The sequence below is a fragment of the Balaenoptera ricei genome, chromosome 18 (genome assembly GCF_028023285.1).
Source record: "Balaenoptera ricei isolate mBalRic1 chromosome 18, mBalRic1.hap2, whole genome shotgun sequence".
In the NCBI taxonomy this organism is placed as follows: Eukaryota; Metazoa; Chordata; class Mammalia; order Artiodactyla; family Balaenopteridae; genus Balaenoptera; species Balaenoptera ricei.
The window spans coordinates 1,250,873-1,264,879 of record NC_082656.1 but is presented as its reverse complement, the minus strand read 5'-3'; the positions used below and the strand labels follow the sequence as shown (position 1 = coordinate 1,264,879).

Below are 14,007 nucleotides of genomic sequence, written 5' to 3'. Positions count from 1 at the left end.
CTGGGGCCCCGGGCTCTGACCCTGGTGTCCAGTGGCACCCCTGCTGCCACCTCTCCGTGACACCTTCTCAGTCTTGCCCCGAGGCGCCCACAGTTTCCATCTTCCGGGCCCGGAAGGCCCTGCTCTTGGGTGGCCTTTCCATGCGATGACATCATGCACTCCTGAACGGTACAGCAGCCTTTCAGATGGCCACTCCTTGGACGGAGCCTCTGGCCAGGGCGTCAGGAGGACTCCCAGCATCAGGAGGCCCGGTTAAAGCCTTTGGGAATCTATGAGCAGCTCATGCCTGTAGGTTGTTGGTTTGCAGGGACAATTCCAGAGGTTCGTCTGGAAAAACAGAGGTCTTTATCACCATCTCAAAACATTTTAATGGGATGGATGTCTTATAATGTTGAGCTTTATAAGGAAGGTGGCATATTGTACTTGGTTATTGATTAGAAGCATTTTACTTAATAGGAGAGTTGCTAAGTTTTTACATATCATATAAAGTTAAAAAAGAAAGAAAAAGAAAAATAGACTCTGTAATTATGGTGCCACCCTGCTGAATAGGGTTCAACAGCATGAGAAAGTCTTGATTTCATGTTGTAAAATTAAAGTGGTTCAGAAATAAATTCCAAGATGGTAGGTTGTGAGAGCAGGAGGAATAAAGCCACTGACTACTTTTTGCAATTACTCTGATATACACACATCAAAACTGTGCTATATTAATCAAGTATTTAGTATTTAAGAACTCCAAATAGTAACATTTCACAGACATCTCATATGTGCAGAAATACACTTTCTGTACAAGGGAACTATTTTAAAGACATATTTCCCTTTTAGTCTCATGTTTCTGTTTCTGGGGAAATATATTACGTTTCTATAAATTTGATACCATAATACTTTCGGTTCTATACTGCTACCTTGAAAGGTTTCAGAACTTTGGGTTATAAGATCCCTTAACACTTTCTAGATCAGGTGTCTTCTATATCAAAAGGAATTATTAAGTGTTCCCATCTAATTTGGGCTTTAGAGATGCCTTCTAAAAGAGAGATTTTGTTCTTCTAGGGAGTCTCTCAAGTAAAATAGAATAATCTCTCACTCTGTTGCATAATTCATCTATATTCGTGTAAGGGCCTCACTGTAGTTTTGATTTGCATGAAATTATTTTCTTAATTTCCTTTTCTGATGGTTCGTTGTTGGTATATAAAAATGCAACTGATTTTTTAAAATTGATTTTGTATCTTGCAACTTTGCTGAATTCATTTATTAGTTCTAACAGATTTTTGTGGAATCTTTAGGATTTTCTATATATACGAGCACATCATCTGTGCACAGAGATAATTTTACTTCTTCCTTTCCAATTTGGTTGCCTTTTATTTCTCTATCATGCCTAATTGCTCTGGCTAGCACATCCATTAGTATGTTGAATAGAAGTGGTAAGAGGGAGCATATAGTTCGATCCTGTTTTTTATCCATTTAGCCAATCTGTGTCTATTTTTAAACTTTTAAAAAAAATAAATTTATTTATTTTATCTATTTATTTTTGGCTGCGTCGGGTCTTCGTTGCTGCGCGTGGGCTTTCTCTGGTTGCGGCGAGCGGAGGCTACTCTTCATTGCGGTGCGCGGGCTTCTCATTGCAGTGGACTCTCCTGTTGTGGAGCATGGGCTCTAGCCGCGCAGGCCTCAGCAGTGTGGCACGCGGGCTCAGTAGTTGTGGCTCGTGGGCTCTAGAGCGCAGGCTCAGTAGTTGTAGTGCATGGGCTTAGTGGCTCCACGGCATGTGGGATCTTCCTGGACCAGGGCTTGAACCCATGTCCCCTGCATTGGCAGGCGGATTCTTAACCACTGCGCCACCAGGGAAGCCCCCAGTCTATGTCTTTTGATTGGGAAGTTTAATCAATTTAAAGTAATTACTGATAGGATGATAGCCATATGAAAATTCTTTTGACCCAAGACCCTCTGATAGGATCTTAGGGACCTACTAGGTATTCTGGGACTTAACAAGTATCCCCAGGCCACTTTGAGAACTGCTGCTCTAAGGTATTTCATCAGTATGATTATGTTGACAAGATGTTTATGACTTGACAAAAACAAACAAACCCAAACCAAACCCATGTTTCCAAGGAAAAATATATAATATACTCAACTAATCACTTTTGGTTAAGAATAAGTAGGAATAATTTTGCAGCCCATGACATCATAGGTGTTAAAGGCATACCCTAAAAGTACAGGGGATGTAATATTTGTGAAACGTTTTTGATTCCAGGAACATTTCGAGCAGATTCTTAGGCCATAAATATTTCTCTTTTGTGTCTAGTGAGAAATTATTGGAATTTGCACAACTTTCTTCCCTTCTATTTCAGGATACGAAGAGCCTGTGGCTAGGCTGTACTGCTCCTTACCCTGTCCCGCACCCCCAGGAGAGCGCTACTGTTGCACAGTAAACCAAGAAATAACAAGAGTCAGGCATTGGAGGGGAGGTTCAACTAGTGGGTACATTCTAGAATCTTCCAACAGTGAAGTTCTACAAGCCTACCCTAAAATTCATGGCTCCATTATGGGAGATGTAACTTCAAAATGCTAATTTGAAAGGATGCCTACTCATCCTCACATTTAATACTTTTCCTTCTTCCTCTTTCTTAAAGAGTGTCTAGATGTAAAGTTCTTATGTAATTGCACAAAACAAATGCTTTGGAACACAGGGCCCAATCTGAAGCATTATAAGCCTCAAACATTTCATGTCACAAAATATTCATTTGTCTACACTTTTGCAGATATATCATGGAACTGCTGTAATTACTATTCGTAGTGGGTAGAGACATTTTGTAATCTTTTTGTAGGTCGCTTTATAAAGATCTTCCTTGACTTAGGATGGGATTATGTCCCAATAAGCCCATCGTAAGTTGAAAACATCCTAAGGTGAAAATGCTTTTAATACATCGAACCTACCAAACATCACAGCTTAGCCTCCCCTGCCTTAAACATGGTTAGAACACTTAATATTAGTCTACAGTTGGGCAAAATCATCTAACACAGAGCCTGTTTTAGAATAAAGTGTTGACTGTCTCATGTAGTTTGTTGGACACCGTACTGAAGTAAAAACCAGAATGGTTTTTTGGTAAGGGTACCAGTGGTTCACCCTCGTGATTGTGCGGCTGACGGCGCTGCGCGCCACAAGGGTATCGGACAGCGCATCGGGACCGCACAACGCAGCCCCGGAAGAGATCAAAAATCGAAGCACGGCTTCCAATGAATATGTAACGCTTTCACACCATCGAGAAGTCGAGAAATCGTTAAGTCCAGACGTCTGTACTTAGTGAAGTATTTATTGAATGCCTACTACATGTTAACCACCTAGTTTCACACAATTCTTAAAGTAAAAAAGGCCATTCACTGCACTCTTTGCCCTTTTGTAACGAAATAAAAGGTACTTCGTTTCTCAAGCAATAAAAGTCTTGTTAATTCACTTCCTCAACTTCAAGTTGTAGAGATGCCCAATATAAGAAACCCGTTTTCAATGGAGCTAATAATGCAATTCTGTTGCAGGGACATAAAAAAGGGAAAACCCCTAAGTATGGCTTATTTACCACTGGAAGAAGAGATAAAGGAAGACGTCAACAGAGAAAACTTAACGAACAGTGAAATGAACGTGACTTTCTGTGCAGCCCCAAGAAGCAGAACAGCACCAAGAGCTAGAAACCTATGCGTAAGTAGGTGTAAGCTCAGAACAGAACAAGGTTTCCAGCAGTTGGAGCTGGTGTGAGCGCTGAAACAGTGGGGGGAGGAAGGGTGGGTTCCGAGGTCCCCTAACGGACCTTCCTTCCAGGCTCCACACCGAACATCGCTGCTGCGAGGTCCCCACACGGCACAGAGGGGGCGGCGCGCTCCACCGACTCCGGAAGCTAGGCTGCCCGCCGAGGGGGCTCCGGCCTCGTCCCCGTCCGGTGCCCGCAGCTCGGGGCTGTGTGAGGCGGGGACGCGAGCAGGGAGGACGCGCGCTCCGCGGGGTCGCAGACACTTCTAGTCCCGCAGGCCGCCCTGCCCCGGAAGGGACGCGGCCGCAGAGAACACGTTCGGGCCGGAGGCGCCCCCGGGGCGGGCGGCGGGCGGCCGAGGGGGTCGGGGGACCGAGGGCGGGCGGGGACCGGCCCAGGGCAGCGGAACACCCCGCAGCCCGCCCCGTCGCCCGCCCGCAGCCCTAACCCCACGACCCCGCGTCGACGTCGGCGGTGGCGACGGCTCCGGCGGGAGCGCGCGAGCCCGGGGCGCCGCGTGATTGGCCGGCCTGGCGCCCGCTCCCAGAATGCAGCGCATGGCGCGTCATTGAAGAGAGACCATGATGGCGGCGGCGCTGGGGCCCCCAGAAGTGATCGCTCAGCTGGAGAACGCGGCCAAAGTTCTGATGGTGAGTGGCCGCGCCCCCGCGTCCCGCGTCCGCTGCCTCCGGCGGCCCTGCTGCGCTCGGCCTTGGCGCCCGCCGGGCTGGCGGCCGGCCGCGGCCTCCCGGGAGCCCGGGGCTGGAGGGGGCGGCTGGCGTGGCGCAGGACTCTCCCTCCGGCTGTGCGCCTGCCTCCGTGCCCCTGGCCGGACTGTCACTTCCCTGGGTGTCCGGCGCCCCCGCCGCGCCGCGGAGTGGGGAGCCGAAGGAAAGGGGCTTCTTGCGCCCCGGCCCTCCAGCGCGGGGTCGGGGAGAGGCGGGCGCGCGGTCGGGGGCTTGTGCGCGCCGCTGGGGAGTGGGTGCTGGCCGAGGGCTGGCCCGGCCCGGGTGCTGTTAGCAGCGCTCGTTCCCCTCGTGCCTTCGGGTCCCCGACTGCTTTCTCCGGCCTGCAGCCACGGCTGGGCAACCGCAGTCGGCCGCACGTGGAAAGACCGGCGGGCTGGCGGGAGGGAGGGGACTCTTAGGGACCAAGGTCATGGGGGCAAAACTTTGTCTAGTACTGAGCTCCGTGCGGGTCGCGCGTTGGGAAGAGTTGGGTCTACGGTCCTCGTTGACTTCTTTCTTCCCCTTACAGTACAATGAACAGAGCAATTTAGTGAGTAGGTTATTTACCTACTCAAGGAGGAGGTGAGGCCGAGTCAGAGAGTAAAGCCTTCCACGCAGGGCGTAGAAGTAAGGATAAACCATATTTAGTTACTCAGTAAACTGTATTTGCTGGCTCAGTTTTGTTTTTTGTAAATCATGACTTCTGTGCTTGTAGATCTCTTTGGAAGTTAGAGGCTTATTTGATTCCTTGAATTGATACAGCCTTTCTAAGAATTGAATGTAGCCAGCTTTGTTACCTTTTTGCACTTTTTTCCCCTTTTGGTTCGGTGTTTGGGTTATGTGTTCAAGCATCACATTTTAAAATATTTGAACTAATTCTAGCATAGTTTGTAGTTCCTTTTCTCAAGTTTTGTTTTCACACACAACACCAGGTAGCTCATGAAATTTAGCTCATGAAACTGAGAAGCCTAATTAAAAGCAGGATTTACTTGCTGCATTACGAGCGAAGTTAGGTGAATCGTTGTGTCACAAAAACTGACTTAGAGAACGTTTTCAGACTCTTGCAAGTTAAGTCCAGAAAAAACTAGCTACTATTCCCCCTTAATACAAAGTTCTTAAAATCTCTGACTTACAGCGTTTCCTGCAATATCTGAACAATTTCTAGGAGCTAGAGGCCCCATTTTCATTAGACTTTGGAAAGAGTATGTGACCCCCAAAACACCGCTTTAGTTCTTAGGTCGATAAGGTAAAAATGTGCCCTTCATCATTGGCCTGAGTATTAATTAGTATTTGTGCTTGCTAGGACCTTCTCTCTTCCCCGGCAAAGCTAGTTTTATCACCTATAAGGGAGTAGCTGAGAAGAATCGGAATAAATACTGTTAATTGAGTGCACATTACCTGCCACATGCTGTGCTTGATGCTTTACATACTTTGTTAATCCTTGTAGCGGCTTCACAAGGTTGAGAGAGAGCTTAAGGTGGCCCAGGTTACATAATTACTAAGTGGCTAAATTAGGTCTAGAACTCGCATCTGTCTGGCTCTAATGCTAGCTCTCTTTCTACTCTGCCTTACCACCTCTCATATGTGTTGTATAGGTATCCATTTACGTACTTTTAAATCTTTCCAGAAGAGAAGAGTATTTAAAAAAATGTTATTAAAAATAGGAAATTCCTGGGAATTCCCCGGCGGTCCAGTGGTTAGGACTCCACGCTTCCACTGCAGGGGGCCCGAGTTTCATCCCTGGTCAGGGAACTAGGATCCCACAAGCCTCGAAGCACGGCTGGAAAAAAAAAAAAAAGGAAATTCCTTTTTGGAAGTGTCCACTTACTATTTAAAAATACGGAAGAGTAGCGCTTACTGCATGATTTCTCAGTATGAAAGCTGCATTCCATTTTATTATAATTAATAATAATAGCTCACATTTTATCGAGTGTTTACCGTGTGTGAGGCACTATGCAAGCACTTTGCATATATTATTGTATTTAATCATCAGTAACTATGGAAGTTATTACTTTCATTTACATTTTATGGACTAAGGGACTGAAACATGTAGATGCTAAGTAATTTACCCAGATTTTCAAGGCAAGTAGTAGAGTGGGGACTCCAGCTCAGGTTTGTCTGTTTTTTTTTTTTTTTAAAGTAGCAATACTTGCATTTATTTTATTTTATTTATTTATTTATTTATTTATTTATGGCTATGTTGGGTCTTCGTTTCTGTGCAAGGGCTTTCTCCAGTTGTGGAGAGCGGGGGCCACTCTTCATCGCGGTGCGCGGGCCTCTCACTATCGCGGCCTCTCTTGTTGCGGAGCACAGGCTCCAGACGCGCAGGCTCAGTAGTTGTGGCTCACGGGCCCAGCTGCTCCGCGGCATGTGGGATCTTCCCAGACCAGGGCTCGAACCCGTGTCCCCTGCATTGGCAGGCAGATTCTCAGCCACTGCGCCACCAGGGAAGCCCAGGTTTGTCTGTTATCAGCCTGTGGGTTAGTGGGACTAGAAAGCAGGTAGATGAATTAATTTGGGGATAGTTAAGATTGTCAAATCTCCTTCAATTACTTAGCATTAGAAGATTAAAAAAAAAAAAGAACGAGTGATCGTAGCATTTATCGGTCTGTGGGTCGGATGGATATCCATCTGAGGAAATTTTTTTTTTTTTGGCCGCGCCACGCGGCTTGTGAGATCCTAGTTGCCCAGCCAGGGATCAAACCCGTGCCCCCTGCAGTGGAAGCGTGGAATCCTAACCACTGGACCGCCAGGGAAGTCCTTGAGGAAATCTTGTTTGTAGAAAACTGCTGTGTATTTTAGCTGTTAATATGTTTTGGGATTCAAAGCAGTGATGTCTTTCACAATTATTTTTGCTTAATTTTTCCATTTGGTAGTCCATATATTTCTTTCATGAAAATCAGCTTGGAGTTTTAGTGTGTAAAACAGTCTCAGGAGATCTTTCAGTGCAGAGGTCTTAGGGAGTTCACGATGGGTATTAGAAGGCAATTGTAAGTAAATTTTTGGGTGCAGACATACATTTTTGGTAATAGGGTTTATAGCTTTTATCAGCCTCTCTCAGGAAATAGAGACCCTGAAAAAAAAATCTAGTTTAAGTGTTTTCCCTTCCATTTTACGGATGGGGAAACTGAGGTTCAAAGAGGTAGAAGTGACTTGCCAAAGGTAGGTCACAGAACAAATTTGTGATAAGAGCGATCCAGAACCCAGATCACCAGACTCCCATTTCAGAACTCTTTTGAAATTTACTTACTCAACCATGTTACTTCTCAAAGTCAACATATTATAATGCTATAAATGTTCAATTTTATTGCTTGATGGGAAATTTCAAAATGTGTTTTTGGTTATTGCAGTTGCTTCACTGTGAACACCTATATTCTTTCCTCTTTAGGTTATTGGATAAGCTGCCAATAAAGTAGTATATTAGACCTCTGGAGTAAAAAAAAATGTTTATGGGATTTATAGATATAGGTCTCAACATAAAGCCTGATTCCCACCCCCTGCCCCAAAGTAGTAATAGGGAGTATTTTCTGTACATGTTTGTGAATACTGCTTAGTCTTCTGATTCAAGACAGTGAGGTTACTTGCTGGAAAATAAATTTGAAGGTGAACAAACTAGAATGAGGAAGGGCTTTTGTAAATTAGTAACAGTATGCACGTGACGCCATCTATTCTGAAAACAGTGTGCAAATGGAGCATTGTTTAAATAGGTCTTGAAATTTTCTTTTCCAAAGAGATTCCAGTTGTTGGCTTCTGCTTAAGATACCTAACCATGCGTTTTTGAGAGGATATTAAATACATACAGAGTAAGTAAAGTGGACCACACTTCCGTGCTGACATTCTCAGCAGTGAGAGAGTATCTCTGTAAGAACTTATAGCAGGTTACAGTGACAGACCTGAGAATTTGGTGTTGCTGATACAATTTATGTCATTTACAAATTATGACAGTAATACTGGAACATGTTATTTTAAAGTACACCAGCAACACACAATGTACAGAATAAAAAGTGTTCCCTCCTTTCCCCACTCTCAGTCCCCTTTCCTAAGCAATCTGTATTAAGTTTGAATGTACTGTGACCTTATTTCCTATGCTTTTACAAGGTACATTATGTAGTGCTTTTTGTATAAATGATACGCTGTAAATATCATCCTTGATTTAAAACAATCTTATCAATGCCTTTCTGAATAGTAAGAAATTCAAGCTGTGCAGAAAGGTGTATGGGGAAAGTAAAGGCTCCCTGAGCTCCCACCCCCTCTCGTCAGAGCTCACTGTTCCTTGGGTATCCATCTTGAAGATCTCTGAGCATATAAGAGCACACATACAGCCGTTGTTTAAAAAATTAATTAATTAATTTTTGGCTGCATTGGGTCCTCATTGCTGTGCGCGGGCTTTTCTCTAGTTGCGGCGAACGGGGGCTACTCTTCCTTGCGGTGTGCGAGCTTCTCGTTGCGGTGGCTTCCCTTGTTGGGGAGCACGGGCTGTAGGTGCATGGGCTTCAGTAGTTGTGGCACATGGGCTCAATAGTTGTGGCTCGCGGGCTCTAGAGCGCAGGCTCAGTAGTTGTGGCGCATGGGCTTAGTTGCTCTGTGGCATGTGGGATCTTCCCGGACCAGGGCTCGAACCGGTGTCCCCTGCAGTGGCAGGCGGATTCTTAAACACTGCATCACCAGGGAAGTCCCTAATGTATTTTTTACATAAATGAGATGGTGTGATCCATATCCTCCTGCACTTTTCTATGTTCACTTCATTGTGGATGAATTTTAGAGAAGTTTATTTCCATTTTCTCCTTTATGTGAGTAGATATAAAATAAAGGATGTGTTAGGATTTTAGAGACACCATAATGGAGAAACCTAGTATTCTTTTGTTATTAATATTGCGTTTGTTTGAACCGTAAGTCCAAAGAGTGATTTATTTATTGTCTTAAATTTCCTTGGTTTTGCTTCCCTGGCTCCCTTGGATACGGGGCTGTCCGTAACGAGTGTGCGCGGTGATAATGTAAAATAATGGAGCGCACATATGTTAATTGACACTTTATAGGAAAGTAGTTTCATATATTTGTTTTAAAGCTGGAGTTGGTTTTAATAAATCTAAATGCAACTTTAATGAGAGGGATTCATGATTGGTTTTCATGGCTTTTATTTTGGAATTTGGTTAACATTTTAAAAGCATCTGCAAAAATGTAGTGCTGTAGAAAAATTCTTACCATCTTGTTTGATTCACTTATTCTGCAGCTTTTCTTCGGTACACGTGTGCTGGGCACGGTGCTATGTATGCTGAGGAGACAGGAGAAGCAGGCCTTGTTTTCACGGAGAACAAAAGTCTAATGGGGAAGAAAGGCAAAACTATTAGCAAGTATTAGGTGATGTTCTAATAGGAGCATATGCTGCTGCTCTGTGAGAGTCCACAGGAGGGACGTCTATCTGAGGCTGAGATGGGACCTAGAGAGGGCTTCTCAAAACCTAGGTGATCCTTAAGCTGAGACATGAAGGACAAATTGGAGTTCTCCAGTTGGATAGGGGTGTCCCAGGTAGAGGGATATATTTGTGTGAAGGCCTGAGAGAACCAAGTGCAGTGTGTTTGGGGAATAGTTGAGCATTTATTTAGTGTTTCCTGAGCCCCTTCTATGTGTAAGGTATAATGCTTTTTGTGTGTGTGTGTGCATGCGATCAATAGTGCACGTCATAAAATTAATAATTTTGCTTATAGCATTTACTTTTCGTATTGAAAAGATTCATTGTATCGTGTAAGCATTTTTATTTATTTCAACCTTGTCTTTTCATCTCTGCTGTGGCGCTAGATATTAGACTGGCACTAACAGTTCTTTTTCTCACAAAACTAGGTAACGGGAAATTTTTATTTAAAATTCAGTTTAATTAAATTTGTATTTTGCCGTTGGATTTGTGTCAAACTCAGCTAACTGGAACATAGTCAGTGATCCAAAGAAGAAATGTGAAAGACATTTGAAATCATCCATAGATACCTAAAAGGCAGTTGATAAAATTTAACAGCATTTTATGATTAAAAATTCAATAAACTAGGAAATGATAAATATATGATAAAAAATAATTATTTGAAACCACCAGTAAATGGAGATAGTCTTAAGACTAAAATAGGGAGTTCTAATAAAACTATTATTCAACACTTTCTGAAGGGGAGGGCCTAGCTGGTACAGAAAGATAAGAAAAAGGACTAAGAAACTTCCCTGGTGGTCCAGTGGCTAAGACTCCGTGCTCCCAATGCAGGGGCCCGGGGTTCCATCCCTCGTCAGGGAACTAGATCCCACATTCTGCAACTAAGAGTTCACACGCTGTAACTAAAGATCCTGCACGCTGCAACTACAAAAAAAAAAAAAAAGATTCCACATGCCACAACTGAAGATCCTGCATGCCGCAACGAAGACCCAGTGCAGCCAAATAAGTAAATATTGGAAAGAAAAGTAAAAAGATTGTAATTTGCAGGTGATATTCAGAAAGAAGAAATCCAAGGAAATTAAGTAAACAACTATCACTAGAACCAATAGTTGTTTGGTAAGGTGGCCAGATGTAAGGCAAATAAACCAATTGTAAGATTTCCTTTATACCAACAATGGTCAGCCTAAAAATGGAAAAAAATCTCATTCTGTTAAGAATAAAAACTGGAGGAATAAACTATAGGACATTATTTAATAAGAAATATACAACATTTTTGTGACAAAAACCAGACAGCTTATTTGAAGAATGTAAAAGAAGATCTGAATTAAATGAAGGTTGTGTTCCTCAATCCAAAGAGTTAATCTGGTTAAGGTGGCCGTTCCTTCCTCATTAGTTTATATACTGAATGTAACATCAGTCAAAATCCCTCTTCCCTCCTCACCCTTTTTTGAGGTGGGAGAAAAGCTTGACTGGTTAATTAGAAAATACATATTATCTGGAAGAATATTGCATGACAGTAACAAAAGACGTTAAGAAAAAGAAGAAAGGAGGGTTTGGGGGAGTTTGTACCAGTTATTGAAGTGTATTCAGAAGCTACAGTAATTGCAGGGTTGTGGTGCTGGAGTGGAAAAAGAATGGGAAGTTGGAATAGAATAGTGCAGAAACAGACCTGTGATTGAGACGGTATTTCAGGCTGTGAATGTACGGAGATGGACAGCGTTCGTGGACGCGTAGCAGGCTGCAAGTTTGGGAGATGGTCTGGAGGTGTGTTACTGGAGCCTTGAAAGTCTGCATGCCCTTTGACCCAGCTGTTCCACTTCTGCCCATTCATTCAGCCTCCCGAAATACTTGCACATATGGGAAAAGCACTTACTGTAGTGTCTATATACCTTGCTTTAGCAAAGAACTGAAACAGTGTGAAGGTCTAGTTGGAAGAAATTGTGGTAAATAAACCGTGGTATTCTGTATAGTGGAATATTATGGAACTTTCAAGAAATGTGGGTCTAATATGTGATAGTTTTTTTGGTTTGTTTTTTAATTTTTTGGCTGTGCCGCATGGCATGCGGGGTCTTAGTTCCCTGACCAGGGATCAGACCTGCGCCCCCTGCAGTGGAAGTGTGGAGTCTTAACCACTGGACCTCCAGGGAAGTCCCAAATTCAAGTTTTGCTTTTTGGAACTTTCTGGAATTTTTTCCCCAAATATTTTCCATCTGTAGTTGGTTGAATCCGCAGATGTGGAACCTGTGGATTCAGAGGGAAGATGATAATTATTTACAAGTGTAAATTGTAGTACATTTACAGCTCATGATTCTTGCAGAACATTTTTTCCAGAAAGATTTAAGTCTTCATATAAATCAGTTTCATGTGAGTTTGAATTTAATTTTAGGTGTAAATTTATCAATATTTTAATGTTCCTGTGACACTCCTTGTTACTTGCAGAGGTTATACAAGAAACCACAAGTAGCTTAATGATTTGTATGTAATTAAAAACGCCCATTTATGTATCCTGCGGTTGTATCTTCAATTGTAGGAAAAAAGTAAAATTGTCTTCCTCATTAATAAATGGTTCATACAGAGTTTTATGTTAAAATAGCATTCTTTTCCATTGAATGTGACAATCTCTGAATTTAATTTCTATTTCTAAACCTGCAGATGTTTGCTTTGCTGTAGCAGTTTGAAAATCAGAGATTCTTTTTAAAAAATATTTGTTTATTATTTGGTTGCACTGGGTCTTAGTTGCGTCAGGCGGGCTCCTTAGTTGCAGCTCGCCAGCTCCTTAGTTGTGGCATGTGAACTCTTAGTTGCGGCATGTGGGGTCTAGTTCCCTGACTAGGGATCGAACCCGGGCCCCCTGCATTGGGAGCACACAGTCTTAACCACTGCGCCACCAGGGAAGTCTCCAGAGAGAAGAATCAAACTTTTTGAAAAATTCTAACAACTCCCTGAAACACTTTATTGTGGTGTCCACATGTACATTTTTGTTTTGTAGTTTACTGAGAAAGTTTACCGAGTTCCTGTCACAGTGCTCAGGCTGGAGAGTTAATGTTTGTGCAGGTGCTTCAGGCACGGGCTCTGGGGATGGACAGGCAAGCTGGCCTCGCCGTGGGTCCAGGTGCTGCTGCCTGTTTGGGCCCAGCTCCCACCCTAGCCACCTTGACCCGCTGCCCCAGGCTGCCTCGAGGCACGCGCACGTGTGCCTGGCCACCAGCCTGTCCTCACTCCTCCCATGCACGCTCCATTGTCCCGTTGGGCGTCGCTTACAAAACACAGGTTCAGAGATAAAACGATCAAGAATTTCAGGATGGCGAGCGCAGAGTATCGCATTAAGCACGGGGCCCTGTGGCGAGCTGGGCCCCATGCTACTGCCCCGGTCACACACTGAGGAAGCTGGCCTTGGGCTGCGCAGACTGGGCATCAGTCCACACGCTGGGTCTGCCCCCTCCTTCCTGAACCTTACACGCATGGATTCCCTTGGCTTAGAACACCCTCCTCCCTCTTTTGCCTAGTTGACATTTAATTTTTCAGATCTTAGTGTAGGTGTTTACTTTAACAAAAAAAGTCTGACCACTCTGAACTAGATTAAATTCTCTTCCCATGGCACCATTTGCTTTAGTAACATTGATGGCATCCACGGTTTTATGCTGCTTATTTGATTATATGATTGACTCCTCTGCTGGATTGTAAGCTCCTTGGGAACACGGATTCTGTTTGTTTTTGTTTATCAGTGACTCACTGTTGTGTCTGAAGCATCTAGCACATTGCCTGGCACATAGTGGACATTTGATCGTAATTTGTGGATGGAAATATGCTGTAAGGGAAGGGTTCCAGAGACAGATTACCCAGGTTTGAACTGAAGTTTTATTACTGCTTTCTCTTTGTGAGGCTTTGGATAAGTTTTTATCTTTCCAGCTTCTTCCTTTTTTTTTTTTTAATTTATTTTATTTATTTATTTTTGGCTGCATTGGGTCTTTGCTGCTGTGCGCGGGCTTTCTCTAGTTGCGGCGAGCGGGGGCTACTCTTCGTTGCGGTGTGCGGACTTCTCATTGCGGTGGCTTCTCTTGTTGCGGAGCACGGGCTCTAGGCGCGTGGGCTCAGTGGTTGTGGCTCACGGGCTCTAGAGCACAGGCTCAGT

General features: G+C 43.9%; 1 protein-coding gene across 1 annotated transcript in view; it reads left to right on the top strand.

Annotated features, from left to right (window-relative positions):
- The first annotated feature begins 4,292 nt into the window (after positions 1–4,292).
- Positions 4,293–14,007, top strand: part of XPO4 (exportin 4) — a 107,115-nt gene continuing 97,400 nt past the window's right edge. The window contains exon 1 of the mRNA XM_059902986.1: positions 4,293–4,387. Coding sequence (XP_059758969.1) covers positions 4,319–4,387 — 69 coding nt within the window. The 5' untranslated portion in view covers positions 4,293–4,318. The remainder of the gene's footprint in view (positions 4,388–14,007) is intronic.